The sequence below is a fragment of the Oryza brachyantha genome, chromosome 9, assembly GCF_000231095.2.
Source record: "Oryza brachyantha chromosome 9, ObraRS2, whole genome shotgun sequence".
Classification (NCBI taxonomy): Eukaryota; Viridiplantae; Streptophyta; class Magnoliopsida; order Poales; family Poaceae; genus Oryza; species Oryza brachyantha.
Window position 1 is genome coordinate 11034686 of NC_023171.2, and position 14950 is coordinate 11049635.

Genomic DNA, 14950 nt, shown 5'->3' on the forward strand with positions numbered 1-14950 from the left:
CAGAAAGGTTTATGTGGAATTTTTACATGGAAGATTGGTAACTCACGAGGAAAGCAAGGTTACTGTGTTAAGAACTGCAGGAGACAGGAGTCATGAGATGATGAGAAGAGGTCTCCAATGGTACCGGTAATCAGATTATAAGACAGTCCTGAACTGAAAGAGCTAGCACCAGCATACCTGGTAATAACAGATTTAAATTTCTTTTTTATGAATAATACATTTGAATTTGTTGTTAATGAATCATACATTGCAACTTGCAATCTTCTATTAAATTTATTATAAGATGTTTGGTTATTCTATTATATTTTGTTGTAAGTGATCACTGTAAAGCATTTAATCTAAACAAACAACTTACTTCTAACACAGCAATTTATTATGAAGATCAATATTGGTATGCCACATATCATTATTTCTGACAGTTAATGCGCATATAAGTACTAAAAGCTGTTCTAGTATTAGATACTTTGGATTTGTGATAAGTGTTTTACATGTTAGTATATGTTCTTCTTACCCTTCCTTTAATAAATCATCTGATTATTCTTCTATACATTCTTTGTCCCAAAGATCTTGAATCCTTAAATTTTTTGAATATGCACTATTTGGTTCATATGGCCTTTTCTTGGTGTATGACTATACTTTTATCCTGTATAACACTGAAAGTTTGCTTTTCCCCTCATTTACCTGTGCAAGGAAAGGATAGCATCTTTCTGTACTGAGTTTGGTATAGGGAATATTGTGTAGCCATACAATTGATGTTACAATTGTAGCCATACCACGCCCATGTAATGCAGCTGGTAATCGTTTTCTTTCCTGTTACTGTAATACTTCCCAAAATCAAATACTACAATGTTCTGCCTTCTGATGCTTCCTAGTAAGGGGTGGTACATGCCTATGATCTCACTATTCCTTGTCCAATTTAAGTCAAACAACTCAAATTAGTGCACAAATTGGACATCTTATTCTTTTTGTTGTGTGCATAAAAGCAAGAGAGACTAGTTTGAAACACAGCATATAAGCGAAGGTCAACGTTCTAACATGATCAGCATTTGGATTTTTTTTTCTGGCAGCACCCCCAGCCCCAGGGCACTATAACATCCCTTAGTCGAAGGGCAAATGAGAAAGAGATGTTTATTTGCATGAATGGATAGGCATCGCGTTTCAAATCAAACTTGCGGATGCAAGCCTCTCATCCATTATGGTGAAGAATATTTCACTTTCCATATTTAGAAATTCTTTTGACAATTTTTTTAGTCACATTGATAAGCTCATTTGACATTTCTAAGCATTGTTAGATGAATTTCATCAACTCAGATTCCATTATGCATACCATAATTGGTTAGATAATCCAATTAAGCAATAGCAATCATTGAAAAAATATACTAGATGATCAGTTGCCACAAGTTTGTTTCTTGGAAACACCTTAGCTAGCCACCACTATTGACGATGGTTGGTTAAAAATAAACTGTGTACTTTTGCAACTTGTTTCTACATTTCCTTTCATGAATAAAAGTTTGACATGTTTCCATCTTGTATACAATCAGATTATCGCACGTTTAGTTTGTGCATGATAATGTATCCTGAATGTTATTGACCTTCCCTACCACCAGTGCCATGAAATTTCTTGTCCCAACATCTATTTATGTGCTTCTTATATCCATTGAGCTCTCCAATCACCACCCTCAGCGAAATACTATTCCCATCCTTCAAGAGATTAGAAATATGGAGAGCAAAAAACATACCATTTGTAGACATCCACCGACTTATGGCAATCTCATAACAGTTTTATCTATTGATGGTGGAGGGATTCGAGGAATAATTCCAGCTGTTGTTCTTACCTTTCTAGAATCAGAGCTGCAGGTAAACTATAGTTATGTTACATTATGAGTTTCAGGGGCGGACATACGTTGTGAGGAGTGGGGTCCTAGGACCCCACTCAAAAGTAATATTTAGTGTATTACTAATGTATAATTAAGAAAAAAATTAAGCATACTAACCATTCTAATAAGGTGTTCCCACTCAATTTTTGGGCTAGGTCCGCCCCTGATGAGTTTCATTTCTTTTAAGATTGTCAAGTCATCTCAAACTTGGCGAGAGGTAAGTTCCAAGCATGAGGAAAAATGGGTGCGCTTTAGAGTTAGGGAAAATCAATTTTTTAGTTTACTTGTTTAAAGTTTCAACTATTTGGAGTTTGAAAATTCAATAACTATATGTTGCTATACATCATGACATCCCTTCACAGCCCAAGCATATCTTAATTCTCAAGAACCTTTTGCATTAGTGCCAGAATGATTTCTATGTTTTTTAATCCATTTCTTTAAAGATGAATATCGAATAGTTACATATGTTCAGCATTTCTTTCTTCATCACATATGCCAATTTCAATTTTGTGGTATTTATTACCTAAGAATTCTGCTAATTGAGAAAATTTTGATTGTTATGTCCCATATGTAGCTGGTCAATTGAATATTACAGTACCATAAAAAAAAAACTTGGCACGTTAAATTAATTTCCCCTTTCATTTTAATTTCTGTTTGATCTGCATGCTGCCATGGCAACCTTGCTGTCTATACTTTCATAAAATTAATTTGCCCTTTCATTTTAATTTCTGTTTGATCTTCATGCTGCCTTGGCAGCTTTGCTCTCTATACTATCATAACTGTGTATGCATACAAAACCAACCTTTCCAGATTATGGTCCTTTCATTATGAACACCCATTTCATGTGCTTGATGGTTCCTCATAAATCTTCTCTCTTTAATTTCTTAAGAAACTTGATGGAGAGGAAGCCCGATTAGCCGACTACTTCGATGTCATGGCTGGGACTAGCACAGGAGGGCTAGTAACTGCGATGTTGGCCACGCCAAACAAGAATAGAAGACCACTTTTTGCAGCCAAGGATATTAAAGAATTTTATATGAACCATTCTCCAAAAATTTTCCCACAACTCAGGTGAATACATATATTGCAGTTTTTTTCTGATTGGATTCGTAACATGACTGGTTGACATTTTGCTTCTTTCTTTCTTTAGGGGTCCGTTTGGTAGGATGATGAGGATAGTTCGATCAATGTCAGGACCTTCCTATGATGGCAAGCACCTTCATGAAGTTGTGAGAGAGAAATTAGGAAGCACCAGGCTGCATCAGACTTTAACGAATGTGGTCATACCAACTTTCGACATCAAGCGATTACAGCCAACCATTTTCTCTTCCTATGAGGTCTCCATGTCTCCTTCATCCTTCTCCCTTTCAAGTCTCTCAGTAGTACTACAATGTTCTCTACCTCTACGAAATTGTATGTTGTTTCTGGGCACAATTTTCTGCAATTTATAAGAATCATTCGATCAATTCAATTTTAATTACACAAGGACATATATTATACACTAGTACCAGCTTCTCTACTTTGTGGTAAAAATAATAGGAAGGGAATGATTTATGAGAAAGTAACGTGAACTTCCATCGATACATCAATGATGGGGACTACACAACAATGAACCTTATGTACTCTCATATCATAGGCCAAGAAGAAGAAGAACAATACAATGGATGCTCTGCTATCAGATATTTGCATCAGTACGAGCGCTGCTCCAACTTACCTGCCTGCACACCTCTTCAGGACTGAAGATTGTCATGGAAACATCAAGGAATTCAATCTTATTGATGGTGGAGTGGCTGCCAATAATCCAGTACGATAAGTATCTGTAGTTTTCAATCAGTCATTACTATAAAATTGCACTTTGGTCTTAGTGATGTGCAAAACATCTTGGGCCTATTGGCAGATTTACCCAATTCATATATTCAGACATTGAAGGGAAGTTTTGTTTCTTTAGAAAATGGCCCTAAATATGTGTATCTTGTTTAGGCTTTAGTTGCCATTGGAGAAGTAAGCAAGCAGATATTCAAGCAAAATCCAGATTTCTTCCCAATAAAACCTATGGATTACGGCCGTTTTTTGGTCATTTCACTTGGCACGGGGTCCCCAAAGATTGAAGCGAAATACAGTGCAGAAAAAGCTAAATCATGGGGAGTACTGGATTGGTTGCTTGTTGGTGGGTCGACTCCCTTGGTAGATATTTTCACACAGGCAAGTGCTGATATGGTGGATATCCACATCGCTGCTGTGTTCAAAGTTCTACATTCTGAGCAGAACTATCTGCGGATTCAGGTAAGAAAAAGATATGAACAGTTCGTTTTGTAAGTAATAGATAACACAGAATGATTTCTAATATCAAAGAATGCCACTTTGGAATAACAGGATGATACTCTCCAAGGGACAGTGGCATCAGTTGATGTCGCCACCAGGGATAATCTGGAGAAACTCGCTAATGTTGGAGAAATTCTGTTAAACAAACCTGTCTCACGTGCAAATTTGGAGACTGGCCAGATGGTGCCCGCTTGTGATGACCCAGAAATGACCAACAGGGAAGCTCTCAAGAGGTGAAAATGCAACCACTTATCAGCCTACGATAATTGTTTTATAAGTCCACCTATGAGCTACTTAGCACCCCTGATATTTGCAGATTTGCGAAGTTGCTGTCTGATGAAAAGCGAATTCGTGAAGCAAGATCACCGACATGAAGAAATTGTTCTCTTTATATTCCTGCCAAATAGGAAACTTCTCTGGATGACCTCCGTATTTGATAGAGCAAAATCTGGATGAGTTCCATCATTTATTGACTTGGAAGTTGCACTGTAACATATAGTAAATAAATGTATAGGTGGCATACTGAGGCTACACCTTTAAAATTTCAGGCCTTGGCGCCTTGCTAGCTTTGTTTATATGTAAAAAGAATACAAATATTCATTTTTAATAAAATTGAGCCTACCTTTTGTTTTGTGTTGTCAACTTCAGCCATTTTATTTCAGCCAAACTATTGCTTAAGCATTGCAGGTCGGCCATTCAGTAAGACATTTGGAATAAAGACGTCGCACACTGCTGCATGGAATTAGTACCAGGTACGATATTGCTATACTTTGTACATGGACATAGATAAACCTATCTCTGCTTTGACTAACAAGAGGAGCTGCCTTTTCAGAGTAATTGTTTTGCCCCTTAGGTACTTCCGTTGGCCATGGGTGGAAAGACGGCCATTTTCCAGTGGATTTGGAGCGTGTAAAGACTAGACAAATGTATGCAAGGGTCTTCTCTAACTCAAAGTTGTCCATATTTAATGACAACTTTATGAATGGGCTGCCCAAGAAGTTCATATGTGAGTACTTTTTAGCTTGTATCTTGCACTTGATGTTCCAGCTCATTCCCTAGTTGCTAACTTAGTAACTTGCTGGTAAAAAATAATTGCTTAAAACTGAGGTGGACAAAGTGCTGTGATCATGGTATTAACTATATGCCAAGTTGTATTTATTTAACTTAGCAGCAAACCGGTAGCACAACCCAGGTTCAAGGAGGGGGGGGGGGGGGGGGGGGAGGGCTGGAAGCTACTATTTTGAAATGGATATAACAGTGGCGTAGGCATTCTACAACTGATCTAGCCTAACCATGTGCTACCCAAAACAATCAAATCTGGAGCACCGAAAGATCTGACCAGTGATCGATCTCACGACTGCGGGGTAAGGAATGCAATTTGGCCATGAAAACATAAATATAAATATATATGTAGCTAATAAAGCTGAGACAATTGGCATTTTGGAATCCTAGTGCTTCCCTTTAGCTGGATGGTAGCCAAATTTGTTGCAATTAAGTAGAATGCTTAGACTTCAGATAGCCAGACATGGGGGTCATTGTTAGTGCACTAATGCTGCATTTGATCGACTAAGTTTTGGAAAAAAGAAACAGATTTGACAAGTATTTGTAGTATGCCAAAACCCCGAACTTTATTGTGCATGTTAGTGGCCTGCACCTGTTGTGTCTCCTAAACCGTTGATCAAGAGCAACTCCATAGGCCGTGCAGTTAATAATTAAAAGGTGATTTCCTAGGTCCTGGGAGCCGGCGAATGTGCTTGGCCGGTCAAAAGTATAAAGAGGGCTATTCGATCGACGGAGCAGAATGCAAGTTAGACACCAATGCAACGAGCGCCTCCTATGCATGGTGCCATGGTCCAAGCAAAGAAGATTCCCAGATTGTGCCATGCAAATGCTGCTGACCTCGTCTGAATATCTATGCAACATGTTTTTTCTGGGCTTCTGGTATTCCATGGACGTAAGTTACATGAGTTGACATGCACTGCATCTCTGTAAAACTTTATCACAGATAACTTTGTGGGTTGAATTTGGCGAAGATAATATTCAGCCTTTTTAAGAATATACCACACGTGCAAATGAACATATAGTTTCTGACTGCAGCACTGGCATGTGAAATGTTTTGATTTAATTTGGTGAAAATGACATCTATGGTTCCAGATTCCATGATGGTCTCAATGGCTGTTTGATGCATCTGTATTTTGACCCGTTTTTGCCCCCCTGTTCCTCGTACTGATAGCTCTCTGTGCTTTGGCACCACAAGCATTGCACTTGCACAGTGCACTTTCTCTACCTATAAATTGTCGTCAGAGTGGCCATGGCATGCATTCAAATCGAATCTGAGTGAAGAATCTAAACCCAGAAACCCAGAGAAAGAGCAGTGGCAGTGACAACCTAGCAAGACAGTAGGAGCCACCTGAAACAGCACCAGTGCTTCATATTTTCCTATTTACCTAGTTTATGGCAGGTCTCAAGGTCTCCTCGTTTACATGTATTCTGGTCGTCTTGCTAATCGTGTCGAGCTACGTCGCGTGCCCCGGCGAGGCGAGGCGGCTGATCACCGAGGTGGCGGCGACGCCGGCGAGCAAGGAGGCGGTGGAGCATGCGTCAGCGCAAAGCCCGCCGGCGGCAGCCGGCGTGACGGCGGCGTCGAAGATGGCGAGCACCGACGGCCGGCCGACCTCCCCGGGCCACAGCCCGGGGATCGGCAACAAGGCCAACGGGAACGTCCGTTGAGATGGACGACGGCGGCCGTCGTCGGCTACATCAGAGTACAGTTTATTCTTGGCTGGTTTTGCTTGGCAATTGGCAATGCACATATAGGCGTCTGTCACTGTCGGTTTGTTCGTGCTGCTGCGTGCATGCACACTGTAATTTGTTTTTTCTCTGTACGTTATGTGATGTACATTGGTCAATGCTTGTTGTGATATTTTACTTTATCTCAAATAACAAAGTTGCTATCATTGCATACATTTATATATACGTATTGGCATCATATTCTGCGGTGACTGTGTACTGTTCTACCTAGATGCTCAGATTATTTTGCTGTTGCAGCCATGCAAACTTGAGGCATTACTGTCTTATTGTATTGGATTGTTTGATTGCTCGCCCAAAAATTCAAACTAATGGAGAAGGGTCGCCCAAAACACGGCTTCCCTGATGAGCCATGCCCTTGCCCTTATGGAGTGTCACTAGGGATGGAAGCCAAAACATCTAATGATGTTTTGGACCTAGGCTTAGGGCTCAAGCCCTAATTGCCCTAGGCCTGGTTCCGCCGCTGTCTGTCACCCTGAGCAGGCGTACATGCCCTACGGGAGGGCTCGAGTGACTCTATTGGGATATGCCTCTGGCAAGTTGTCGTGTTGACAATGTTTGCCACCTTTTATGATCACGTTGTTCGTCTCCTTGTCGTTGATTTATCGCTCTGCTTTTACTAAAGCAAAATAGAGACGGCGTGCAAATTGCACTATTTTTAAGACTTGGCACATGTATTAACAATGCTCTACTCTTCCATATCAAAATATAATGTAACAGTATATATAAAAATAGAACTTAAGAGTTGTATATTGAATCTAGTTTTACCTCTAAAATAAATTATATGCAAAATTAATTATAAACTATATGCATGAAAACATAATAAAAAGCATACCTTTGTTCTAAAATATAAGCATTTATAGTTTAATTAGCATAGACTAATAAGATATCAAATGATTCCATTTAGTCACTTTTGTGGTTAAGTTTTAAATTTTAAATTGATTAGACTCCTTTCTAAGCATCTTATTGGCTCTGAAATTATTAAAATGATTAAAATCATGTGAATCAATACAGAAATACTTATATTATAGTTTAAAATTAAATCGTAGAAATGCTTATATTTTGGAATGGAGAGACTAATATTTACCTATAAAATCCAATTCTATTTTATGTTTTAAGAGTTGTGTATATGATATTCAATTATATTTTCACTTTCGTACAAAATTATAATTATGTTTATAGAAATAAAAAATATATAAACGTTGTATATTAAATCCAATTTCATTTTTTATCTAACCCCACACAAAACTGTGCGGGAAATCCCTTAGATGTTGTAAGCTGTGTGCTTTACTGGCATGCTGCTATAGTATGAACAAATCTATGAAATATCCTGGCTACAGTAGCTTGAAAACGACACACGCATGCACGCACGAGATCCCGGCATGTACCGTCACGAAGATCCATCAACAGTTAGTTAACCGCATTATGCAGCCAATATGTAGGTACGAAGTACGAACCAGCAGCATAATATAGGATCTCGAGCGTTCTCTTTTCTGCGTGCCGTCGCAACCTTCACTGGCTACGGTTTGTTCGCTCCATCCGCCGGGTCAAACCGTACAAGATGTTAAATGAAACCAACTTGGTTGCTAATGCTCTCTGAGCCGTTGATATCGTCCACTGTGGCAAACTTTGTGTGTATAATATTAACACGACTGGAGGCAGCCAGCCATTGTATATAGCAGAGTCTAAGCAATGTGCATGCAGGAAGAGATTTCTGGGGCTGGAAAAGCTACGGTCCACAGAGAGCCTAGGGGCAGGTTTTCTAATGGAAGAAATGAATTTTGATCGTTTGTTTTTCTTCATGTTTGAGTTTACCTAACATTCATGCTTTTTTTTTATGTAGTCTTGTTTATCTGGCCTCTATCCCCACTCGAATATATGCAGTAATTTTTTTATTTCAGGAACTTAGCCACTCAGATACCCAATCTGAAATTCCCTAGTATTTTGAGTGCTACTTAAATCACTGTAACCACCAGTCTATATATATCCTTTCACAATTTATATATAAATTGATAGTGGTTAATTGTGTGCATCTTTAGTTTACATAATTTGTCTATAAAAAAAAGACTACGTTCGCATTTCGCCCATAGGTTCTGCCGGAAACAAACAGTATAAGGATGAGCAGTAACGTCTGTACAACGCACTACTAGTACTGGTTTACAATCATGCTACTGAAGCAGTGTGTGTGTGTTTTAATCATATCTTTCAGCTGTTGAGGTGGTGTTTGGACAGTTTAGTTTCCAAATCCTCCTGGTTTAGCCCAAAAACTCCAAAGAGAAAGGCCCATTTTGAAAACTGTTGCCGGGCAATGAAAAAGGGAAAGGAACTGAAGCAAAAGGAGAGCCATCGACTGAGAAAGTTCCTCCACACCCTAGGAGCCAACCAACCAGAGGAACCGAATCTTGATTTGTTGAGAGCCAAGAACTGCAAATCTAACAAAGCCACCAAGGCAACATCTTCTTTCGTTCCTTTGCAATTATAGAACCGATCAACTGATGATGAAGTACGAACTCTTCAATATATCCTTGCAAGTTGCAATCAGTTCTTTCTCAGTTATAAGAGCATCTTCAGCATTCTGCAGTCACATCAATCCTAGTACCCCCAAAGTTGTCATTTTAGATATTTGGATGCTCCAATAAATTGCCAAAACCCTATTAATATTTTTTCTTTGGACACGCAAAGCCCCCTTAAATAAAGGGTGAACTCCCCTCCTCCAATCAATAAATTTTTCTCTTGTAGGGTCCACGCTTGTCTACTCGACACAGCCCACTCCATTCTAGCTCATCCCATTATGACTATATGTGTGACATCCGCTGCCACCATCGTCATGACTATTAACCAGCAAAATCACTTTGTTTCCTCCGCACTATCTTATCTTACTTAGGATCTTTTCATCTTGGTGTTTATGAAAGAGAAATAAAGAAATTTGTAATATAGGAGGAGACGTTATTGGTATTCCATTAAAGCAATAACCCCCTATAAGCCAAATATGTTTTTGGACTATCCCTAAAACCACTTATAGGGAGAATATTATTAGTAGTCTACTGGAGATACCCCAACTCTGGAACAAGTCTAGGCCTCATGTAGGGCTCTAGGCTTCTAGGCCCGTTCTCTAGTGGGTTTAGTAAACTGCGCAAAAATATTGTTAGGAATAGTTCCACATTGTAAGTTTAGAAGGAGCGGTATGAACTTAAAAGGGGAGGGGTTTCTCATCTCATGGGCTAGCTTTTTTAGTGTAGAAAGGCTTTCTTCCGGTTGGGCCGGCGTCTCCCCGGTTTTGGGCCAACAAATATTGTATATGATTAATTAATTATTAGTTATAAAAACTTAAAAATTGAATTAAAATAATTTTTAAAGAAACTTTATATAAAAAAACTTTTACAATACATTGTTTAGCAGTTTGAAGAGTATTTGCTTGGAAAATAAGAGAATTTGGTTTAGTTAACCTGTGAAAAGAACACGGTCAGAATCAAGAGCGGAGCTAGGCCTAAGTTAGTTAGGGTGTGTACCCTAGACTTAGCTTTACAATTTTGTTTAAATTATACTATTTCCATCCTAAAATATAGTGAATCTTAATCAATTACAATCACTCTAAATTAATTTTACTCTATTCCTTAATCCCTCCAAAAACTATATAAAAAGTTTTACTCTCATCCTTCCTTTTATATCTCGAGATACCGGTACCTCGCGGTACCAAATTGTTTATGATCGTTGGATTCAACAGTGCACATCTTACTTAACTAGATCCAATGGTGAGAAATGATTTGATATCTCGAGGTACCGGTACCTCAAGATACAAAAGAAAGGATAGGAGTAAAACTCATATAAAATATATAAATGTTCTTTGTTTAAGAACCGAGCATAAAACTACCACATAATTTCTGACTTTTTTTTTCAGAAATTTGTTAAGGTCCTATTAGACCAGTCCTAGGTATGTGTTTTTCTGGCTCCACCCCTTCTTTGAAAGTGTTGTTTTAACTTTTTCTGACATTAAATTCGGATTTCTCAACCCATGAAACAGGCCAACGCTGGGTTATTAACAGCTCAACTTAAATTTATCCAAAAAATGGTTTCTAGCAATTAAGGCTGAACAATCTAGATAAGCATTCATCAAGCTAATGCTGCATGGCTGAAATCTATAGTATATTGCTCGTACATGGCTGTCAACCAAAGGGAACCCTGATTATTATTCCCTCACAGTTGTACAGTACATGCATGCATCCAATTAATTAAGATAATCTTCCTGATTACTCAAGCTAACTATCAAGCCCTCTTTATTAGAAGAATCTCATGGCAGCTTCTCTAGTTATTAGTAGCAAAGCAGATCGAATTGAAAAGGACACAATATGCATGCATGAGATCCTCTCCCAACTAGAGATCTAGGAGGCACCCCTTTTTGCCCCCCAGGTAATATGTTATGGCCAAGATTCTGAACCACATTTGACTGGATCGACACTGGTCTCAGCCATCGTGGGAGTATATTCCCCTCTGTCCTGCTGCCGTCGAGCTAGGCTGCCATCACGGGCCATGAGATCTGTTGATCGATCAGTATTCCCGGCGTGAATGCATCCATGGACTCTAAATCTACGGCTGATCTAGCTAAAAAGGTTAGGCAGTCTGAATAAATTAGATAAAGTTTTAGTCTCTCTTTCATTGCTGTTTGCCATAAAATTTTAAAGAGGTTTTCACGATAGCTCTAATGACTGACCCCGTCGTCTCCATACTAAATCCGTCGTTACTCTGAATCCGTACCAAAAGGAAGTGAAGAGCTTCCTTCCTAGTCCCACTGGTTTCTTGGTCCTCTCTCTGAGAGAGATATCCTGGCAATCTTGCCGTTGGGAAAGCATTGGCGCAGAGAAGCCTGCAGGTATTTTTCTCGTGTGGATTTCGGAGGCGTTTTGCTCGTGTGGATTTCAGAAGGCGCGATTTGGCCTGACAGATATTCAGTTTGGAGCAACTGATTTAGACAAGAAAAATAACGGAAGCCACAAGAATCGCGAAAGAAAATTCTTGGGCTTCTGCATTTTGGCCCATAATCTCTAGGTAGGTTTCTGATTCCATGAATCGGCCCATAAGGTTTACACGGAGAGAAAGAAAAGCGCTCTTTTCTATTATAAATCTAGTCAAGAAAATGCCATTTACAGAAGCAATGCAATTGTTGCGTTGAGTTCTTCGTGACACGCCACCGGATTAGCATAGGGCATAGCGGATTGAGGTCATCTTATAGCGGCTATAGTTGTCTGACTGAAGCATGCCGCTGTCAGATTTAGTTCTGGGACATGCTAACGGTTTTGCTGAACTGAACTGAACTGATGAGGGGCAGTGCCATTCCTGATCTGTGGTGGTCACCCGTAGATTCTATGGATGAAGTCAAAAGGGAAGACACCCTATCACCCCACCCCCAAAAAATGGAAAGAAAAAACTACCCGTGCACTGTTTTCCCTTTTTTTCTGATTGATGGAAACATCAGACAACATCATAGCATGGCAGCTAACAAACAACAGTAGCAGTTCCCATCCCATCTGCATTTGCATTTTACCATTCTTATCTTTCACCAAAGTTCAGGCTAGCTCAACTTTCTGAGATTCACCACCTCCCTCCCCCACACCCTCCCTTGTCACTGCCCAATGCAGACACACACTCTTAAATCATTTGGAGCTGAAAGTGAGGTGACAGACCACACCCCCAACTTGCAGCAATCCCTGCTTGCAACCACATGGTGCCCTCCTTGTTTGTTTGTTTGTAGGGCAGCAAATGAATCATCCACACAGACAGACACACAAACTTTTGCCAGATTCTACATTGCAAAACGGCATGCAGATCCAGGGGCCCCATTCCATGGGCATGGCCAGCTCAAGCTCTTGGGGCTGCATCTGCATGACAGCATGAGAGTCTGCAGGTGAACACACACCACAGCTAGCTAGAGCTAGATGATGAGAGCCAGCCAGCCAGCCATATGCATTGCTGGGTCTGTTCGTTCACCTATCTACCCAGATTGCAGGGGTTCGCGTCGAACGGCCTGGCATGTGTTTTCATCCTTGCCTCTGCCCTGGCTGCCTGCGGCGCCATTTTCCATTTCTTTATGCGAGTGATGGCGTTTTGTCTGTGGCGATGGGTGTGGGGGAGAGTGGACAAGTGCTAGAGTCTGAATCTGTGGGTGCAACTTGCACTTTGCCGGTTGTTTTCTATGGTTTCTGCGTCTGCCTAGCTAGGCCGTGCCGCTGATGCGTATATATCCTTAGCCCTATCTCTTTTTCGGGCTCATGTGTACAAACCAAAATTTTAATTTTTAACTTTAAATTTAAAATACATTTTCAAGTTTTTTATCATAAAATATTTTTTAATCTTGATTTTTTATCCATAAGAATACGTATATGAAAATTTTATTTATAAAATACTTTTTATCTATAAATACATCATTTTACGATCATCCATGTGAAACGCTGCCAAAAAACATAGAATTCCTATAAGGATTGAAAACATGAAGAAAAATTATAAAATTGTTAGGAATACGTAGTTAGCACACAAAAATTTAAAGTTTTAGAAAGGAGTTACTCCCATCTTTTTTTCAGAAATAGGGAAACATGAGCTACACCTACAGCGTCGTTTTTATTTTCCTCCATAAAATTATCTAGCTAGTCCATAGCAATTTCAAAATTTCAAAGGAAAGGAGAGTAGATATGATTCATTCATTTGTTTCAAAGTCTTTCATAAACTTTTTCTTTTTCTCAAAATAACATCACAAACATAGATAATCATAAATGCATAAACAACTCCGAAGATTGGGTTCGGGAGGATTAGAATCCTCTGGATTTTTTTTTGTGTTGTTTCTATAAATTAAACGGGGACTCTTAAGTTTAATGACCGAACCTTAATTACTCTAGCACAGTCGAATGGTCTGGGCAGGAAAATGTCCCTGATACATATACATATACGAAGATGAAGTAGTTAAATTTGTCCTAATCTTGGTTAGCTATCAGTGAACAATTTGTGAGGTAACATTTGGTTTTATTAAAGGATTATTTTAATGATGGAACTGAGCTCACTTTATTACCCACATTTAAGGAGAGTCTCACATCATTTGCTAGTTGACTTCGTCTGAAGAAATTAATTATGGCTAAAGTACATGTCATGAACAAGAATCGACAAACCCGGTAACTATCTTTCAGTGCAAGTTGACAAGTCCAGACTCTCTTCATTTCTCTACTGCTTCGACCTACCAGTTAAAATTTAAAATTTTAATCTTTAATTTAGAGTTGATTTAGGTCTTTAGTTGATTTAGGTCTTTATAACCGTAGATTGTTTTTCAGTTTTTCTTCCATATAGTTACCAACACGTATATAATTTTTGTTTAAAAAAAGTCAAAAGATGACCTGTAGATCTGGTTAACTATATATGTCTTCTTTCGCTGAGCTAAGCTCCTATTTGACCGATTAATTGGATTCTACATAAGCTGCATTGAGTCCATGAATATGGTGCTTTAGGCCCTCCTAAATATAGCAAGCTATTTTCACCTCCCCTCAAATTTCCTCCACCTTCTAACGGTGATATCGGAGAATTATTTTCTTAATTCATTTGGAACCACTAGAATCGTCCTTCCCTATGGATAAAGCCCCTGGCTCTATCATGGCTCATTTATGTATGAGCCACGTAGTTATGAAGGCCCGTATATCAGTCACCCACAGATAATAGTACGTTAGAAGATCTTTTTTTATCTCTATCTTTAACCCCTTAGGGCACATTTGTTCGTTCAAGTTAATAAGCAGTTTCTCTTGTTTTTCACATGCACATTTTCTAAATTGCTAAACATTATCATCTTATCTTTTCCTTTCTACTTATAATTATGAACCAACGGTTAAATTTTTAATCTTAAATTTGTAGATAATTTTGTAGTTCATATTTTATTTTCTAGCCTTGGCTTTTAGACCACTATAAATACGTAC

The 14950-nt window shown here is 39.0% G+C and overlaps 1 protein-coding gene across 1 annotated transcript; it reads left to right on the forward strand.

The window, feature by feature from the left end:
* The first annotated feature begins 1519 nt into the window (after positions 1-1519).
* LOC102716622 (patatin-like protein 2) lies at positions 1520-4813 on the forward strand. Its single transcript, XM_006660646.3, has 7 exons — positions 1520-1857; positions 2767-2948; positions 3028-3214; positions 3514-3681; positions 3858-4160; positions 4251-4432; positions 4516-4813. Exons 1-7 carry the CDS (start codon positions 1582-1584, stop codon positions 4571-4573), a joined length of 1356 nt encoding a protein of 451 aa, XP_006660709.2. The 5' UTR covers positions 1520-1581; the 3' UTR covers positions 4574-4813.
* Positions 4814-14950: the final 10137 nt, after the last annotated feature.